The 19,864-nt window shown below is 43.0% G+C and overlaps 2 protein-coding genes across 3 annotated transcripts in view; one reads left to right on the forward strand and one right to left on the reverse strand.

Annotated features, from left to right (window-relative positions):
* Positions 1 to 19,864, reverse strand: part of polh (polymerase (DNA directed), eta) — a 35,195-nt gene that overhangs the window by 7,062 nt on the left and 8,269 nt on the right. Inside the window, exons 3-10 of the mRNA XM_060925444.1 lie at positions 17,147 to 17,281; positions 16,831 to 17,048; positions 16,518 to 16,699; positions 16,203 to 16,306; positions 15,988 to 16,107; positions 7,196 to 7,319; positions 7,046 to 7,111; positions 2,555 to 2,727 (exon numbers count right to left, since the gene is read on the reverse strand). Coding sequence (XP_060781427.1) covers positions 2,555 to 2,727; positions 7,046 to 7,111; positions 7,196 to 7,319; positions 15,988 to 16,107; positions 16,203 to 16,306; positions 16,518 to 16,699; positions 16,831 to 17,048; positions 17,147 to 17,281 — 1,122 coding nt within the window. The remainder of the gene's footprint in view (positions 1 to 2,554; positions 2,728 to 7,045; positions 7,112 to 7,195; positions 7,320 to 15,987; positions 16,108 to 16,202; positions 16,307 to 16,517; positions 16,700 to 16,830; positions 17,049 to 17,146; positions 17,282 to 19,864) is intronic.
* LOC132889188 (uncharacterized) lies at positions 3,236 to 4,742 on the forward strand. 2 transcript variants are annotated; one of them, XM_060925445.1, is made up of 3 exons: positions 3,288 to 3,718; positions 3,997 to 4,174; positions 4,340 to 4,656. In XM_060925445.1, exons 1-3 carry the CDS (start codon positions 3,379 to 3,381, stop codon positions 4,506 to 4,508), a joined length of 687 nt encoding a protein of 228 aa, XP_060781428.1. In that variant the 5' UTR covers positions 3,288 to 3,378; the 3' UTR covers positions 4,509 to 4,656. The 2 variants fall into 2 exon arrangements, 1 of the variants encoding a protein (XP_060781428.1); XR_009655015.1 differs by lacking the exon at positions 3,997 to 4,174 and having other exon boundaries at positions 3,236 to 3,718; positions 4,340 to 4,742.

Below are 19,864 nucleotides of genomic sequence, written 5' to 3' on the forward strand. Positions count from 1 at the left end.
AGAATTAGGGGGATTGGTGATCCTCTTCCCATCTTTACTTCTGAGAACCGCTGCCACTCCAAGATGCTCTTTTTATACCCAGTCATGTTAATGACCTATTGCCAATTGACCTAATGAGTTGCAATTTGGTCCTCCAGCTGTTCCTTTTTTGTACCTTGAACTTTTCCAGCCTCTTATTGCCCCTGTCCCAACTTTTTTGAGATGTGTTGCTGTCATGAAATTTCAAAATGTCTCACTTTCGACATTTGATATGTTGTCTGTGTTCTATTGTGAATAAAATATCAGTTTGAGATTTGTAAATTATTACATTGTTTTTATTTACAATTTGTACTTTCCCAACTTCTTTGGAATCAGGGTTGTAAATCCTGCATCGTTTTTGCCCGGGTAAGGAGGCATTTCTGGGCTTTTTGTACACGCCTTTGCGATGGTTGCTAGGACGCTACAAGTTTTACTATCGGGTGTAAACAAACCACAGCCGCTTGATTCTCAATCCTCCCTGCTTTTCTCTTCCAGGTAAATTGTTCACAAAGATCCACAGAAACTCCTTTAAAGACCTGGGTATTGGTGAAACAGGGCGGAGAAGTGATCACGGCTCGCAGTAACAGCACGGCCGGGGGAAGCAGTTAACTCGTGAGCTCTGCTTTCGTGTTTCCGTGGATTATCATGTCTCTCTAGTTCAGTGTCGAAGCCCAATCTACATCAAAGATCGCTCGAACATCCTGATAAAGTGAAAACACGTTAGTTTGCAATACGGCGACGACGATCAAACAGCAAACAAAAACGCATCTCAGGACTGAAGCGTCTTCTGAACTTCAAAACATCGCGAAATAACGGAAAATGGTGAGAAAAGTGATTTGCGAATTCAAACGAAATAAATCAGAAGAGTTTACAAACCGGGCGGCACGGTGGTGTAGTGGTTAGCGCTGTCGCCTCACAGCAAGAAGGTCCGGGTTCGAGCCCCGTGGCCAGCGAGGGCCTTTCTGTGCGGAGTTTGCATGTTCTCCCCGTGTCCGCGTGGGTTTCCTCCGGGTGCTCCGGTTTCCCCCACAGTCCAAAGACATGCAGGTTAGGTTAACTGGTGACTCTAAATTGAGCGTAGGTGTGAATGTGAGTGTGAATGGTTGTCTGTGTCTATGTGTCAGCCCTGTGATGACCTGGCGACTTGTCCAGGGTGTACCCCGCCTTTCGCCCGTAGTCAGCTGGGATAGGCTCCAGCTTGCCTGCGACCCTGTAGAAGGATAAAGCGGCTACAGATAATGAGATGAGATGAGTTTACAAACCTTTCACGAGGTGATCAGTGCAAACTCGAGTGTTCTTTGACCCGGCTCCGTTCCATCACAGCGAAAGGTTCAAGAGCCACTTTTCTCGTTTGGTAAAATCTTTTGCTCGTTCACCCTTTATCGCTTCACGGGGAGCCCGGAAGAAACTTTTATCAGTTTCACAGTTTGATCGATTCAAACAGCGCAAAATGACACAATCGTAGCACATTTTAACGACTAGCAGGGCACCCCAGCGATAATAACGCTTTGTAAACAGTGAGCTCAGCTGATCACCGCTTCATGTCTTGCATATCTAATGAGGCGGATGTGATGTTGGATGCAGAGTCTAATATATCGCTGCATGAATAATCTTACTTCTAATAGCTTACTTGGTTTCATTTAACGCCATTCGTATTTGGCAGCTTATAAAATAGCACTTCATCCAATACCTCCTATTATTTTGTACTTTTTTTTAATATTGCGCACACAGTTAACTTTTCACACAACACAATGCAGCCACAAGACATGCCATCTTGTCAGATATTTTTTCATGCTTTTACTTCGCTATGTTGACTTCATCTCATATCATCTGTAGCCGCTTTATCCTTCTACAGGGTTGCAGGCAAGCTGGAGCCTATCCCAGCTGACTACGGGCGAAAGGCGGGGTACACCCTGGACAAGTCGCCAGGTCATCACAGGGCTGACACATAGACACAGACAACCATTCACACTCACATTCACACCTACGGTCAGTTTAGAGTCACCAGTTAACCTAACCTGCATGTCTTTGGACTGTGGGGGAAACCGGAGCACCCGGAGGAAACCCACGCGGACACGGGGAGAACATGCAAACTCCGCACAGAAAGACCCTCGCCGGCCATGGGGCTCGAACCCGGACCTTCTTGCTGTGAGGCGACAGTACTAACCACTACACCACCGTGCCGCCCTATGTTGACTTGTCTTAGTAAAATAACACCACTAATGTTTTTGTTAACTTCATGCACTCTTGTAAAGAAACCATGACCACCGTTTAAAGGATACGCTGACTAAAATATGCTTACAGCTCATTATGTAAACTCGTAATTTTATCCACTGTATATAATACAGAAACCCTGCAGGAACAGGAAATGGCATATGGTCGTGACCCTAACCCCCATATATATATATATATCATATCATATATATCTCAAGACAGCATGATTACTCGAGTGTCCTTGGATGATGGCTTGAAGGTGACACAAAGTTAAGCGGTTTAATGGGATGAAGAGTCCGAAACCACATTAAACATGACTCACCAGGCTTCCTGATGGCTGCCAGCAGTGTTAAGGCTCTTAATGATGGCAAAGCTGTCAGTGGAAATCTTTGAGGCCTCATAGCGTGCTAAAGCACAGCAGCGAGAGAAACTGTTGGGCTTTTTCTCTCCAGCCTGGCGGACCCCGACAGTCAGCTGCTTCGCGACTCGGCCGTTCTACAGAGCGAAAGACAAAAATTTCTGTACGTTATCACAGAAAAACAAGAGCGCGCCGAGAGCACAATCTCCCCCACTGGCAACTCGGCCATAACTCTGGTAAAATGCGACTGAATTGAACGAAATTGCAATATGCGTATTACCGACATGTAACAAAGAATCCTGCCAAGTTTGGTGAAATTCCTCCAAAAATTGTGAGAGGAGTTGATTTCAGAAGGTGAGTACCCTTCCCGGGACGGACATCGCCACGACATAATCCCCCTTCAGGCCTTTCGGCCAGCGGGGGATAAAAATTGTGATGGAAGTTGATTTCAGAAAGCAAGCACACCTTGATGAAATTGGCAAAGTACAAGTTTGTTAATAATTGAGGGCATAACTCTGGGAAAATCTGCCCAAATTAAACGAAATTTCAATATGCCGTCATATAACTGTCATTAGGGCTGGGCACCGAAATTCGGTTCCTTCATGGCACCGACCGAAATGTTACGGTTCTTCTGGGTATTGAAACATGCCTCGCCTTTCGGTTCCACGTTTCAGTTCCCAGAGGTTAAATCACGTGTAAAGTGGAGTGGGCTCTGATCCGTGCTGGCGTGCTTATGACCCGATAATGCCACCTGTGATTGGCTGAAACGTTCGCGTGCATGAAAAAGCATGTTTCCCATGTTGCAGGGGGCACTACTTTGTTGCGTCGTCAATGCCTACAAAATGCCGAAGTTGAAAGCTTGGTTATATTTTAGCAAGAGCGATAACAATACTGCGCGGTGCAATATATGCGACAAGAGCATCACCTGCAAGTCAGGCAACACTTCAAATTTCCTAAAGCATTTGACGGTGCATGGAATAAATCTGAGAGCGGAGAGTTGCACCGTCTTCTCTCACACACCAACTTATGCACCTTCGCCACCTCCGACTTCTCTGCAGGACGTTTTACCACCAGACTCGGATTCATCTGAAAGTACCGAGCACAGCGTCGTGTCTGATATTTCATCTGGTAAGTTGTTCCGTGAATTCCGTTGAACTGCTTTGTTTGTCACGGTAAAGGCTAGGTTGTTGTAAGTTTATGTATAGCTAACGGTACAGTAAGATATTAGCGCCTAACTTTGTTTAACGGCTATGTAACTAGCCAAGTGAAAAGTTATCTAAATGCTAGCTTTTAAAATGTGCTCCATCATTGGGTAGGCTGCCTACGTGTGTGCGTGCATGAGTTATTTAAAAAAAAATATTCACCTCCCCCTAGTCTCAAAAACTTAACGTATAAACCCTTCACAGCCTCTGCCCAGGTCCCTGATGTGAGGAGGAAAAGGCAGGCAGCTACCGTAAATCCATTCACACTAGCAGAAAAGGCCAAAATGACCAAAGAAAAACAAGCCGAGTGCCACAGGGCAGTGACGCAGTTTGTGGTAAAAGGTTTGCTGCCTTTTTCTACAATGGAGACTCCGTGGTTTAGGTAAGGTGGCTGTACAGGATATCGTTGAATAAATCCTTCATTTATATTTATCTGTAATCCTTTATCTTTATCTAAATTAAGCCTAGATGTATTTTAAGTGATGTGTTTTTAAGCAATGAGAACATTATGTTATTTTTGATGTTTTGTCTAATGTTTGTCAATTAGGGAGATGATGAGAACCCTTAACCCCAGGTATCAGCCCCCCAGCAGAGACATGCTGGCAAACACATGCATACCTGCCTGGTATGCAGCCGAGAAGGAAAGGGTCAAGACAGAATTGAAAGACGTCAGGGATGTGGCTGTAACCGCGGATGAGTGGTTCCGAGAAGGCTGATATGTTAATTTTCTTGAAGAAAAACTGTTGATATTACATTGGCGCGTGTGTGTGTGTATGTGGTGTGAATACGATAGTGTGTGTTGGTGTTCTTTTTGCACTGGAAATAACTTGAATAAATATACTCCAATATGTGCAACAGAATGTGTAATGAAATTTTCATTTTTTCCAGGATTAATATTATAAATTAGGAATCGAAAAAGGTACCGTTCAGGAACCGGTATCGAAATGAAGGTATCGGTATCGAAAAATTTTCATCAATACCCAGCCCTAACTGTCATATAAAGCCTTTTGCCAAGTTTGGTGAAATTCCTCCACAAATTGTGAGAGGAGTTGATTTCAGAAGAACGTACATCCTCCTGAAATTGTCAAAGTACAAGTTATTTAATCAAGGCTCAAAACTCTGGTTAAATGCTCACAAACTAAATTAAAATCGCAATATGCGTATTACCGTCATATAACAAGGTCTTTTGCCAAGCTTTGAGAAATTCGTCCAAAAATTGTGAGAGGAGTTGATTTCAGAAGGCGAGCACACCTTCATGAAATTGTGACAGTACAAGCATGTTAATCAAGGGCTGTAACTCTGGTAAAATGTGACCGAATTGAACAAAATAACAATATGCTTACTACCGACATACAGGTTAGGTCCATATATATTTGGACACTGACACAAATTTTGGTTTTTTTTACCTGTTTACTGAAACATATTCAAGTTATAGTTATATAATGGACAAAGTCCAGACTTTCAGCTTTCATTTGAGGGTATCCACATTAAAATTGGATGAAGGGTTTAGGAGTTTCAGCTCCTTAACATGTGCCACCCTGTTTTTAAAGGGACCAAAAGTAATTGGACAATTGACTCAAAGGCTATTTCATGGGCAGGTGCGGGCAATTCCTTCGTTATGTCATTCTCAATTAAGCAGATTAAAGGCCTGGAGTTGATTTGAGGTGTGGTGCTTGCATTTGGAAGATTTTGCTGTGAAGAAAACATGCGGTCAAAGGAGCTCTCCATGCAGGTGAAACAAGCCATCCTTAAGCTGCGAAAACAGAAAAAACCCATCCGAGAAATTGCTACAATATTAAGAGTGGCAAAATCTACAGTTTGGTACATCCTGAGAAAGAAAGAAAGAAAGCACTGGTGAACTCATCAATGCAAAAAGACCTGGACGCCCACAGAAGACAACAGTGGTGGATGATCGCAGAATAATATCCATGGTGAAGAGAAACCCCTTCACAACAGCCAACCAAGTGAACAACACTCTCCAGGAGTTAGGCGTATCAATATCCAAATCTACCATAAAGAGAAGACTGCATGAAAGTAAATACAGAGGGTTCACTGCACGGTGCAAGCCACTCATAAGCCTCAAGAATAAAAAGGCTAGATTGGACTTTGCTAAAAAACATCTAAAAAAGCCAGCACAGTTCTGGAAGAACATTCTTTGGACAGATGAAACCAAGATCAACCTCTACCAGAATGATGGAAAGAAAAAAAGCATGGCGAAGGCGTGGTACAGCTCATGGTCCAAAGCATACCACATCATCTGTAAAATACGGCGGAGGCAGTGTGATGGCTTGGGCATGCATGGCTGCCAGTGGCACTGGGTCACTAGTGTTTATTGATGATGTGACACAGAACAGAAGCAGCCAGATGAATTCTGAGGTATTCAGAGACGTACTGTGTGCTCAAATCCAGCCAAACTGATTGGTCGGCGTTTAACACAGATGGACAATGACCCAAAACATAAAGCCAAAGCAACCCAGGAGTTTATTAAAGCAAAGAAGTGGAATATTCTTGAATGGCCAAGTCAGTCACCTGATCTCAACCCAATTGAGCATGCATTTCACTTGTTAAAGACTAAACTTCAGACAGAAAGGTCCACAAACAAACAGCAACTGAAAAGCGCTGCAGTAAAGGCCTGACAGAGCATTAAAAACGGGGATGTGATTTTTCCGCGAATTCGCGGAATTCCGCTTTTTTCACCTGGCAGAGCATTAAAAAGGAGGAAACACAGCGTCTGGTGATGTCCATGAGTTCAAGACTTCAGGCAGTCATTGCCAACAAAGGGTTTTCAACCAAGTATTAGAAATGAACATTTTATTTACAATTATTTAATTTGTCCAATTACTTTTGAGCCCCTGAAATGAAGGGATTGTGTTTAAAAAAAATGCTTTAGTTCCTCACATTTTTATGCAATCATTTTGTTCAACCCACTGAATTAAAACTGAAAGTCTGAACTTCAACTGCATCTGAATTGTTTTGTTCACAAATCATTGTGGTAATGTACAGAACCAAAATTAGAGAAATGTTGTCTCTGTCCAAATATTTATGGACCTAACTGTATAACAGAGCCTTTTGCCAAGTTTGGTGAAATTCCTCCAAAAATTGTGAGAGGAGTTGATTTTGGAATGTGAGCACCCTTCCCGGGATGGACAGACGGATGGAGATCGCCACGACATAATCCCCCTTCGGGCCTTTCGGCCAGCGGGGGATAAAAAAACCCCAACGCGGAACAGCATTAAGAGCATTTAACACTTACCATCTCTTTATCTTTATTCAGTCTCTCCTCTAGCTCAAGGGCCAGCTGGTGCAGCCAATGCAGAACCTTGGATACAAAAAAAAAAAGGAACCCACTACAGCACACAAATGATGGCTAAGCATTCGTGTGGATATCAAACTTTATTATTACCTGGGTTTTTGTAGCCAGAGCTGACTTTCCCTGAAAGTTCTTGCTGCAGCCGATGGATTTGGGAAGCTGCCTGGGTTTTACCGGCTCGAACTCGATGCCTCTGCACAAGTCGTATAGCCACGGCCTGAACAACAGTGAAACACTTGAGCCAAATTGCTCCAAATGGCCAGAGGCAGCTATTTTGTTTAGACAGATTGAGACTAACTGGAGCTCCAGTCAAACTTGATTCATCTCTTTTGCACAGTGTAACATTTCTTGTGACCTACATTAACTCTTTACCCCTTAAAGGAACAGTCCACCGTACTTCCATAATGAAATACGCTCTTATCTGAATTGAGATGAGCTGCTCCGTACCTGTCCGAGCTTTGCGCGACCTCCCGGTCAGTCAGACGCGCTGTCACTCCTGTTAGCAATGTAGCTAGGCTCAGTATGGCCAATGGTATTTTTTGGGGCTGTAGTTAGATGCGACCAAACTCTTCCGCGTTTTTCCTGTTTACATAGGTTTATATGACCAGTGATATATGAAACAAGTTCAGTTACACAAATTGAAACGTAGCGATTTTCTATGCTATGGAAAGTCCGCACTATAATGACAGGCGTACTAACACCTTCTGCGCGCTTCGGCAGCGCAGTGATATCTGAGCTCCGTATCAATGCGCTGCCGAAGCGCGCAGAAGGTGTTAGTACGCCTGTCATTATAGTGCGCACTTTCCATAGCATAGAAAATCACTACGTTTCAATTTGTGTAACTGAACTTGTTTCATATCACTGGTCATATAAACCTATGTAAACAGGAAAAACGCGGAAGAGTTTGGTCGCATCTAACTACAGCCCCAAAAAATACCATTGGCCATGCTGAGCCTAGCTACATTGCTAACAGGAGTGACAGCGCGTCTGACTGACTGGGAGGTCGTGCAAAGCTCGGAGAGGTACGGAGCAGCTCGTCTCAATTCAGATAAGAGCATATTTCATTATGGAAGTACGGTGGACTGTTCCTTTAAAGCAGTTGCTACAGCCACCCTTGTATATGTATATACTGTTCACCCTTAGAACATATTTACAAGAAAAAAAAAATCTAAAGACAAGGTTTTGTTCATATCAGTTTTCTCCTTCATTATGTTGAAACAATCATGACATATCATACATTTTTGAAAAGAGGGCATGACACAGAATATAAAAAAAAAAAAAAAATCACTCAGTTATGTTTCACCATTCACCGACTCACAGGTTGTGTCTGAAAGGTGAGGAATACCTGTGTGAAAACCGATCTTCACATTTTACATGAAGAATTCATCTCAAATGGTGTACAATAAATTATTACTGCAACTTTCAATCAGAAAGCTCGTTTCACTCTACGTATGTAGAGGCAAATTCAGAGTCGTTGTTGTGGGATACGCACGGGGCCGTCGTCGTTGTGGGATACGCACGGGGCCGTCGTCGTTGTGGGATACGCACGGGGCCGTCGTCGTTGTGGGATACGCACGGGGCCGTCGTCGTTGTGGGATACGCACGGGGCCGTCGTGCGTCGTCGTTGTGGGATATACAGTGGAGGAAATAATTATTTGATCCCTTGCTGATTTTGTAAGTTTGCCCACTGGCAAAGATATGAACAGTATCATTTTAAGGGTAGGTTTATTTTAACAATGAGAGATAGAATATCAAAAAGAAAATCCAGAAAATCACATTTTATAAAATATATAAATTGATTTGCATTTCGTTGAGTGAAATAAGTATTTGATCCCCTACCAACCATTAAGAGTTCTGGCTCCCACGCACCAGTTAAACACTCCCAATCAACTCGTTACCTGCATTAAAGACAGCTGTCTGAAATTGACACCTGTATAAAAGACACCTGTCCACAGAATCAATTAATCAATCAGACTCCAACCTCTCCAACATGGGCAAGACCAAAGAGCTGTCTAAGGATGTCAGGGACAAGATTGTAGAGCTGGACTGGGCTACAAAACCAGAAGCAAGAAGCTGGGTGAGAAGGAGACAACTGTTGGTGCAATAGTTCGAAAATGGAAGAAATACAAAACAACCATCAATCGACCTCGGTCTGGGGCCCCACGCAAGATCTCACCTCGTGGGGTATCAATGATCACGAGAAAGGTGAGGGATCAGCCTAGAACTATACGGGAGGAGCTTGTTAATGATCTTAAGGCAGGTGGGACCACAGTCACCAAGAAAACCATTGGTAACACATTACGCCGTAATGGATTAAAATCCTGCAGTGCCCGCAAGGTCCCCCTGCTCAAGAAGGCGCACGTGCAGGCCCGTCTGAAGCTTGCCAATGAACACCTGAATGATTCTGAGAGCGACTGGGAGAAGGTGCTGTGGTCAGATGAGACCAAAATCGAGCTCTTTGGCATTGACTCAACTCGCCGTGTTTGGAGGAAGAAAAATGCTGACTATGACCCGAAGAACACCATCCCCGCTGTCAAGCATGGAGGTGGAAACATTATGCTTTGGGGGTGTTTCTCTGCTAAGGGCACAGGACTACTTCACCGCATCAACGGAAGAATGGACGCGGCCATGTACCGTAAAATCCTGAGTGACAACCTCCTTCCCTCTGCCAGGACACTGAGGATGGGTCTTCCAGCACGACAATGAACCAAAACATACAGCAAAGGCAACAAAGGAGTGGCTCAAGAAGAAGCACATTAACCCTTTGATGCAAAACATATGCACACCCCTTCTAATGCACAACATGGGTCAAAAATGACCCGCATTCATTTTCCAGGTTATTTCATGCTGACTGAGTTTTTCTTTGCTCTATCTTTTGAAATCAATTTATTTTATGATTGAATATTCCAAGTATTCTTTAAATATCTTGTTTTTAATTACCACAAATCATCAATTTAATTTTTTCTTTCCTACTTTATGAACAAAAATACTTTTTATATTACTACACATGGGTCATCCAAGTGTGATTTAAAATTAAATGTCTTAATACTATAATAATAATTTGTTTCAAGTAATTACTTTAGCAGTGAATGGGGCCAGTTATTTATTTATTAACTATGTAGTTAGCTAAGCCAACCACAATAAAATTAGCTAACTAAAGTAGAATATGTCAACAGCTCGGTAGCTAATAGTAATTACTTGTAACTTTCTGACAAGTAATCGACTCACTCTCAAGGTAACCTAAACATAATCCATTTTTTTCTAAGGTAATGTTAGAACAATTGAAAAACATTACTTCCATGTATTAGATGGGCAAAGGGCGCTGTGCTGAGCTGTGAAATGTCTGACACAAGCACAATTCACAGTTCCCACCAAACGCTGGAGTAAATGCATGCGGGTCGGTTCTGACCCATGTGTGTAAACTTGATGTAGAATTACAAAAGCTGTGCTTGTTCATAACTTAAGAAAGGAAAAATAAAAATGATGATTTGTGCTAAACAAAAACAAGATATTTACTGCATATTTGGAAAAGTAAATGACAAAATGAATTTATTTCAAAAGTATATCATAGAAACACTCAGCCATACATGAAATAACCTGGAAAATGAATGCAGGTCGTTTTTGACCCATGTTGTGCATTAGAAGGGTAGTGATACAAAAAGGGTTTTTATTCAAAAAGTAAGAAAGGAAAAAATAAAATAAGGATGTATGATGATCAAAAACAAGTTAATTGAGGAATACCTTGAATACTGAATGATGGAATTAATTTATTGCAAAGATATAGAAGATAAAAACTCAACCGGGTCACTTTTGACCCATGTTTTGCATCAAAGGGTTAAGGTCATGGAGTGGCCTAGCCAGTCTCCGGACCTTAATCCCATAGAAAACCTATGAAGGGAGCTGAAGCTCTGAGTTGCGAAGCAACAGCCTCAAAACCTTAATGATCTAGAGATGATCTGCAAAGAGGAGTGGACCAAAATTCCTCCTGACATGTGCACAAACCTGGTCATCAACTACAAGAAACGTCTGCCCGCTATGCTTGCCAACAAGGGTTCTGCCACCAAATACGAAGTCTTGTTTGCTAGAGGGTTCAAATACTTGTCTCACTCAAAGAAATGCAAATCAGTTTATATCTTTTATATAAAGTTATTTTCTGGATTTTCTTTTTGATGTTTTGTCTCTCACAGTTAAAATAAACCTACCATTAAGATTATAGAATGTTCATTTCTTTGTCAGTGGACAAACTTACAAAATCAGCAAGGGATCAAATAATTATTTCCTCCACTGTATAGTGAGCTCATTGGTAAAATGAATATGAGAGAGAAAAAAAAAAAAACACTTTCGGACACTACTCCACCGCGCTGTTATTTATGTCATTACTGTCGCACAATTAAAACGTGCCAGATCAGTCAGCTGGTGGGTTTTCAAAATAATAAATACATGCATGTACAACCCCGATTCCAAAAAAGTTGGGACAAAGTACAAATTGTAAATAAAAACGGAATGCAATAATTTACAAATCTCAAAAACTGATATTGTATTCACAACAGAACATAGACAACATATCAAATGTCGAAAGTGAGACATTTTGAAATTTCATGCCAAATATTGGCTCATTTGAAAATTTCATGACAGCAACACATCTCAAAAAAGTTGGGACAGGGAAAATAAGAGGCTGGAAAAGTTAAAGGTACAAAAAAGGAACAGCTGGAGGACCAAATTGCAACTCATTAGGTCAATTGGCAATAGGTCATTAACATGACTGGGTATAAAAAGAGCATCTTGGAGTGGCAGCGGCTCTCAGAAGTAAAGATGGGAAGAGGATCACCAATCCCCCTAATTCTGCGCCGACTAATAGTGGAGCAATATCAGAAAGGAGTTCGACAGTGTAAAATTGCAAAGAGTTTGAACATATCATCATCTACAGTGCATAATATCATCAAAAGATTCAGAGAATCTGGAAGAATCTCTGTGCGTAAGGGTCAAGGCCGGAAAACCATACTGGGTGCCCGTGATCTTTGGGCCCTTAGACGGCACTGCATCACATACAGGCATGCTTCTGTATTGGAAATCACAAAATGGGCTCAGGAATATTTCCAGAGAACATTATCTGTGAACACAATTCACCGTGCCATCCGCCGTTGCCAGCTAAAACTCTATAGTTCAAAGAAGAAGCCGTATCTAAACATGATCCAGAAGCGCAGACGTCTTCTCTGGGCCAAGGCTCATTTAAAATGGACTGTGGCAAAGTGGAAAACTGTTCTGTGGTCAGACGAATCAAAATTTGAAGTTCTTTATGGAAATCAGGGACGCCGTGTCATTCGGACTAAAGAGGAGAAGGACGACCCGAGTTGTTATCAGCGCTCGGTTCAGAAGCCTGCATCTCTGATGGTATGGGGTTGCATTAGTGCGTGTGGCATGGGCAGCTTACACATCTGGAAAGACACCATCAATGCTGAAAGGTATATCCAGGTTCTAGAGCAACATATGCTCCCGTCCAGACGACATCTCTTTCAGGGAAGACCTTGCATTTTCCAACATGACAATGCCAAACCACATACTGCATCAATTACAGCATCACGGCTGCATAGAAGAAGGGTCCGGGTACTGAACTGGCCAGCCTGCAGTCCAGATCTTTCACCCATAGAAAACATTTGGCGCACCATAAAACGGAAGATACGACAAAAAAGACCTAAGACAGCTGAGCAACTAGAATCCTACATTAGACAAGAATGGGTTAACATTCCTATCCCTAAACTTGAGCAACTTGTCTCCTCAGTCCCCAGACGTTTACAGACTGTTGTAAAGAGAAAAGGGGATGTCTCACAGTGGTAAACATGGCCTTGTCCCAACTTTTTTGAGATGTGTTGTTGTCATGAAATTTAAAATCACCTAATTTTTCTCTTTAAATGATACATTTTCTCAGTTTAAACATTTGATATGTCATCTATGTTCTATTCTGAATAAGATGTGGAATTTTGAAACTTCCACAGGCTTTCGTCTAAACGGGGGAACAGGGGCACTGCGCCCTCTTACTCCCGGCGTGCGCCCCCTTACCGACTCCGTGAAAACATCCCAGCAACACCACGTGACAATGTGTCTGATCATCAAATACGTTATAATTGCTCCAAAAATATTCCAATCATAGTAGATACACCGCCAGACGGTGCAAAAACAATCCGAATTGGCGTTTTCCAGACTGAGGCGCCATGTTGTTTAGTTGTTTACTTGTCGCGGCTGCTCTCGTGAGATTTGACATGGGTTACATACAAGGTCAGCTGACTTGTAGAGCGAGATTTCTCGAGACTGAATGACCTTTCATCCACCAGCGCGGGAGTTTTTGACAGAAGTAGTTCGCGAGTTGTTTTTGTTGACACTTGGGCATTTAAAGATGTCATCCCGCGGCACGAAACGGAAGAAAGCCAAAGACTGTCCGGGGCAGAAGAAGATTACTTCTTTCTTTTTCAATGTTGACAGACAATTTGTTACAATTTCCCTCTCAGATAGCCTCAGAATGGCCCATTGGAGCATTTTTCAAAGGCTTTGCACGGCGGGGGGGACAACCAGCACCATCCCCCCCCCCCGCTTCGCTCCCTCGCCATGGTGAGCGCCCTTATACTAAATTTTTCTAGAAAAAACCCTGTTCCACATCATTGCATTCCGTTTTATTTACAATTTGTACTTTGTCCCAACTTTTTTGGAATCGGGGTTGTATTTTTGTGATAAATCCATATTATCCTCAGCGTATTTCCCACATTAATCAATACAAAGTACTTTGTGTCTGCTGCATCTTTCAGTTCTTTTAAAATCAAGGCTGAATCCTTTCTTTCTTCTTTGCCTTTTATTGAATCAAATTTGAGGCTTTTGATTAATTCCTCGCTCTGCACGGTCACTTTTATTCTTGTATTTTATCTGTCTTATTCTCATCTCATCATCTCTAGCCGCTTTATCCTTCTACCGGGTCGCAGGCAAGCTGGAGCCTATCCCAGCTGACTACGGGTGAAAGGCGGGGTACACCCTGGACAAGTCGCCAGGTCATCACAGGGCTGACACATAGACACAGACAACCATTCACACTCACATTCACACCTACGGTCAATTTAGAGTCACCAGTTAACCTAACCTGCATGTCTTTGGACTGTGGGGGAAACCGGAGCACCCGGAGGAAACCCACGCGGACACGGGGAGAACATGCAAACTCCGCACAGAAAGGCCCTCGCCGGCCCCGGGGCTCGAACCCAGGACCTTCTTGCTGTGAGGCGACAGCGCTAACCACTACACCACCGTGCCGCCTCTGTCTTATTCTATTTTAGCTCATTTTCTATTCTCTTACTATTTTTAATTGTACTTGAATGTCCATTTATCATGCGTTTCTTCCTCCTTCCATTCACCCCAACACACTTTTTTTCCAGCGCGACCGTAATGCATGATGGGATATATTGCTTGGTTAGTGACCATCGGGTGTACACTACTTTTCATGATGCGTTGTGGGATACTTTGAGTGCACTATACAGGGTGTAATAATTCTCACTGTACATTCGGACAGCGCTACAAAATGGCGAGCTCACTATATACACTCACCGGCCACTTTATTAGGTACACCTGTCCAACTGCTCGTTAACACTTAATTTCTAATCAGCCAATCACATGGCGGCAACTCAGTGCATTTAGGCATGTAGACATGGTCAAGACAATCTCCTGCAGTTCAAACCGAGCATCAGTATGGGGAAGAAAAGTGATTTGAGTGACTTTGAACGTGGCATGGTTGTTGGTGCCAGAAGGGCTGGTCTGAGTATTTCAGAAACTGCTGATCTACTGGGATTTTCACGCACAACCATCTCTAGGGTTTACAGAGAATGGTCCGAAAAAGAAAAAATATCCAGTGAGCGGCAGTTCTGTGGGCGGAAATGCCTTGTTGATGCCAGAGGTCAGAGGAGAATGGCCAGACTGGTTCGAGCTGATAGAAAGGCAACAGTGACTCAAATAACCACCCGTTACAACCAAGGTAGGCAGAAGAGCATCTCTGAACGCACAGTACGTCGAACTTTGAGGCAGATGGGCTACAGCAGCAGAAGACCACGCCGGGTGCCACTCCTTTCAGCTAAGAACAGGAAACTGAGGCTACAATTTGCACAAGCTCATCGAAATTGGACAATAGAAGATTGGAAAAACGTTGCCTGGTCTGATGAGTCTCGATTTCTGCTGCGACATTCGAATGGTAGGGTCAGAATTTGGCGTCAACAACATGAAAGCATGGATCCATCCTGCCTTGTATCAACGGTTCAGGCTGGTGGTGGTGGTGTAATGGTGTGGGGAATATTTTCTTGGCACTCTTTGGGCCCCTTGGTACCAATTGAGCATCGTTGCAACGCCACAGCCTACCTGAGTATTGTTGCTGACCATGTCCATCCCTTTATGACCACAATGTACCCAACTTCTGATGGCTACTTTCAGCAGGATAATGCGCCATGTCATAAAGCTGGAATCATCTCAGACTGGTTTCTTGAACATGACAATGAGTTCACTGTACTCAAATGGCCTCCACAGTCACCAGATCTCAATCCAATAGAGCATCTTTGGGATGTGGTGGAACGGGAGATTCGCATCATGGATGTGCAGCCGACAAATCTGCGCCAACTGTGTGATGCCATCATGTCAATATGGACCAAACTCTCTGAGGAATGCTTCCAGCACCTTGTTGAATCTATGCCACGAAGAATTGAGGCAGTTCTGAAGGCAAAAGGGGGTCCAACCCATTACTAGCATGGTGTACCTAATAAAGTGGCCGGTGAGTGTATAGTGAGGAGTGAGTGATTTCGGACACAGGGCTCGTATCGATCTGTGCCACATCGCAGTCTTGGATGGAGAAGCGCTCCGAGTCTTACCCAGTCTTTTCTCCAAAATGTTCCTCCAGCTGCGCCCGTGTGAACTGAGTGAGCTCACCCATGTTCTCCACCCCCAGAGTCTCTGTGATGGAGATGCCCAGTTTCCCTCCCAGATTGCGACTGAAACACAAACATGAAGCACAAATGCGTCATACACTGTATATCCAAATAAACACTACATCTAACCCTCTAGCCTTATTTGGGAATATACAGACATTTTACTGATGGGCAACGTCATGAAGAGTTCAGACACTGATCCAAGAGGAAGAACAGTCTGCCGATTTGGTTTGTTGAGACCGCATGCCAGCTTGGCCAACACCTGGAGAAAACGGATTTTAGTCTTGGTCGTATGACCTTGAACTTTATAATCATTACAGAGTGAATACAATCTACTGAGTGTTTACAAATAAAAATCAAGTAATGCTCGGGCTATTAAAGGTTTTAAGTTGAACGATTCAGCTACACGCTAATAAGAATACTCTTCTGAACAAGCGTCTCTCTTACAAAAAAATTAATTTTAAAAAAGGCACCTTGTTATGAGAAATTCCTGCCGAGCAGCGGAATCCGGTGTCCTGCTCCACGGCGGCCCTCATTTCCTCCACAATCATCGCTCCAACTGCCAAGCACACCTCTGAATAACCCAAACAGCCTGGTTGTGAAAAGGTAGGCAGTGTGTCAAGCCACTGCTGCAGGCCCGTTGACCGCCGTTCCTCTGCACGCACACAGAAATAAGTGAATTACTGCTGCTTCAGCCTCTGCAAGAAACTTAGTTATGCTCTTGGCCACATGATCAATTAATTATTGCTACAGTGACCTTTTTTCTGCAAGGCTCCCTGAACACACCTTTATCCACCGGCACATCTTCCACCGAGTCGGGAACGGGAAAGCCTTGGACGTAAGTGCTCTTCAGAAGTTGAGGGTCAATCCGTGATGCTTCCAGATCCTTCATTCTTTTCTGGACGCTGCTGGTGAGGTCCATGTAGGCCTCGTCGATGCTGGCTCTCTCAATGACTGCAAATCGGGACATGACCTCAATCACTTCGACACTGGCCTCTCTGTAACTGGCAACAAAGATGCAGTCCAGACTCTCAGCCTCATGGGACGGTAAAAACCCCTCAAAACTTTTTTTTTTGATTACATGAGGAGAAAGAGGGCTTACCAGGTTAGATCAGCTTTCCCGTGTGACTCTCGGACTCTCGCCACCTGAAGATCTGGACACAGTTTCTTGGCATCATCTGCCCACATGTTTCTTGTCACACCATGGGCTCGGGCCTCATAACTCACTGCTATGATACTGATTAAAAAAGGGAAATGTGAGGATAAAATCTACTGATCATTGATCACCACTAGTATTTCCTCATCTACCAGTCACTAATCACCATTGTTTCTTCATATATCAATCACAAATCCACCATTGTTTCTTCACCCACCAATCACCAACATTTCATCTACCAATCACCGATCACTAATTTTTCCTCATCTATCAAATCACTAATCCACCACTGTTTATTCATCTGCCAGTCACTAATCACCAGCATTTCCTCATCTACTGATCACTAATTTTCCTCATCTATCAAATCACTAATCCACCACTGTTTCTTCATCTGCCGGTCACTAATCACTAGCATTTCCTCATCTACTGATCACTAATTTTTCCTCATATATGAAATCACTAATCCACCACTGTTTCTTCATCTGCCAGTCACTAATCACCAGCATTTCCTCATCTACTGATCACTAATTTTCCTCATCTATCAAATCACTAATCCACTACTGTTTCTTCATCTGCCAGTCAATAATCACCAGCATTTCCTCATCTACTGATCACTAATTTTCCTCATCTATCAAATCACTAATCCACCACTGTTTCTTCATCTGCCGGTCACTAATCACCAGAATTTCCTCATCTACTTGATCACTAATTTTTCCTCATATATCAAATCACTAATCTACCACTGTTTCTTCATCTGCCAGTCACTAATCACCAGAATTTCCTCATCTACTTGATCACTAATTTTTCCTCATATATCAAATCACTAATCTACCACTGTTTCTTCATCTGCCGGTCACTAATCACCAGCATTTCCTCATCTACTGATCACTAATTTTCCTCATCTATCAAATCACTAATCCACCACTGTTTCTTCATCTGCCAGTCAATAATCACCAACATTTCCTCATCCACCAATCGCTGATCACTAATTTTCATCATCTATTAAATCACTAATCCACCACTGTTTCTTCATCTACCAGTCACTAATCACCAATATTTTATCATCCACCAATCACAATTGTTTCTTCATATATCAATCACCAATCCACAATTGTTTCTTCACCTACCAATCACTAATCACCATTGTATCATCATATGTCAATCACCAATCCACAATTGTTTCTTCACCTGCCAATCACTAATCACCAACATATCCTCGTCTACAGATCACTGATTACTAATTTTTCCTCATCTATCAAATCACTAATCCACCGTTTCTTCATCTGCCAGTCGCTAATCACCAACGTGTCCTCATCTTCCAATCACTGATCGCCAATGTTTCCTCATATATCAATGCCTAATCGCCATCGTTTCCTCATCTACCAATCACATTTGTTTCCTCAGCTATCAAATCATTAATCCACAATTGTTTCCTCATCGATCAATCACTAATCCACCACTCTTTCTTCATCTACCAATAACCAATCACTAATGTTTCCTCATCTACCAATCACTAATGTTTCTTCATATATCAATGACTATTCGCCATTGTTTCCTCATCTGCCAATCATTAATCCACAACTGTTTCTTTATCTACCAATCACTAATCACCATTGTTTCCTTATCTACCAATCACTAATCACTGTTTTTGCCCTATCCAAGCACTTCTTTTGTCTTACTTTTAAACTCTGTTCTTGATGATATTTACAAATAATAATTACTTATTCCATTCATAACAGGTTTCTTTCCCAGCTACTCAAGACCACTGCTTCTTTGTGTCTGCATTCTTGATAGAATTTATCGTATTTTGTGAATGCTTTATACAAATCCTGTAGTTATTTTGCTGCACTATGACCAGTGATGAGAAATGTATGGAAGCCTGTTTCTGCCATTTGAAGGAAAAAAAAAATGAAGTCACGTAGTATGTCATTATGCATGAGAGTGCATCTCATAATTATGACTTTGTATATCATAATTGTGAGATGATCATGTTTCAGCTGCTCCTATTAGGATCTGTTCCGTATATTTGATTTGGCATTGGTTTTACACTGGATGCCCTTCCTGACGCAACCCTCCCCAATCCATCCGGGCTTGGGACTGGCACTAATGGCCCTTTTCCACTACCCTTTTTCAGCTCACTTCAGCTCGCTTCAGCTCACTTCAGCCCGACACGGCTCGCGTTTCGACTACCAAAAAACAGCACGACTCAGCTCGCTTCAGCCCTGCTTAGCCCCTAAAACTTGCACCGTTTTGGAGTGGGGCTGAAGCGAGCCAAACCGAGCCGAGTGAGGCTGGGGGCGTGAGCAGACACTCCCCTGTGCACTGATTGGTGAGGAGGAGTGTCCTCACATGCCCACACACGCCCCGCGAGCACGCTGGGATCTGTAAACACCGTAAACCCGGAAGAAGGAGAATTACGAGAATTATGAAGCCTTATGCGCCTCGCCTCATCTATACACTCTTGCCAGTATCTGTTGGCGTTGTCGGTGACAACAAGCCGCAGCACCAAGACCAGCAACACTAACGACTCCATGTCCTCCATGTTTATTGTTTACTATCCGGGTCGTGAGACTACCGCTTAAAAGATCACTGATGTCACTGTTTGCGCTGCTTAACGACATCACGTGACGTCCACCCACTTTCGCTAACTCCACCCAATGTGTC

Source organism: Neoarius graeffei, chromosome 7 (genome assembly GCF_027579695.1).
Source record: "Neoarius graeffei isolate fNeoGra1 chromosome 7, fNeoGra1.pri, whole genome shotgun sequence".
NCBI lineage: Eukaryota > Metazoa > Chordata > Actinopteri > Siluriformes > Ariidae > Neoarius > Neoarius graeffei.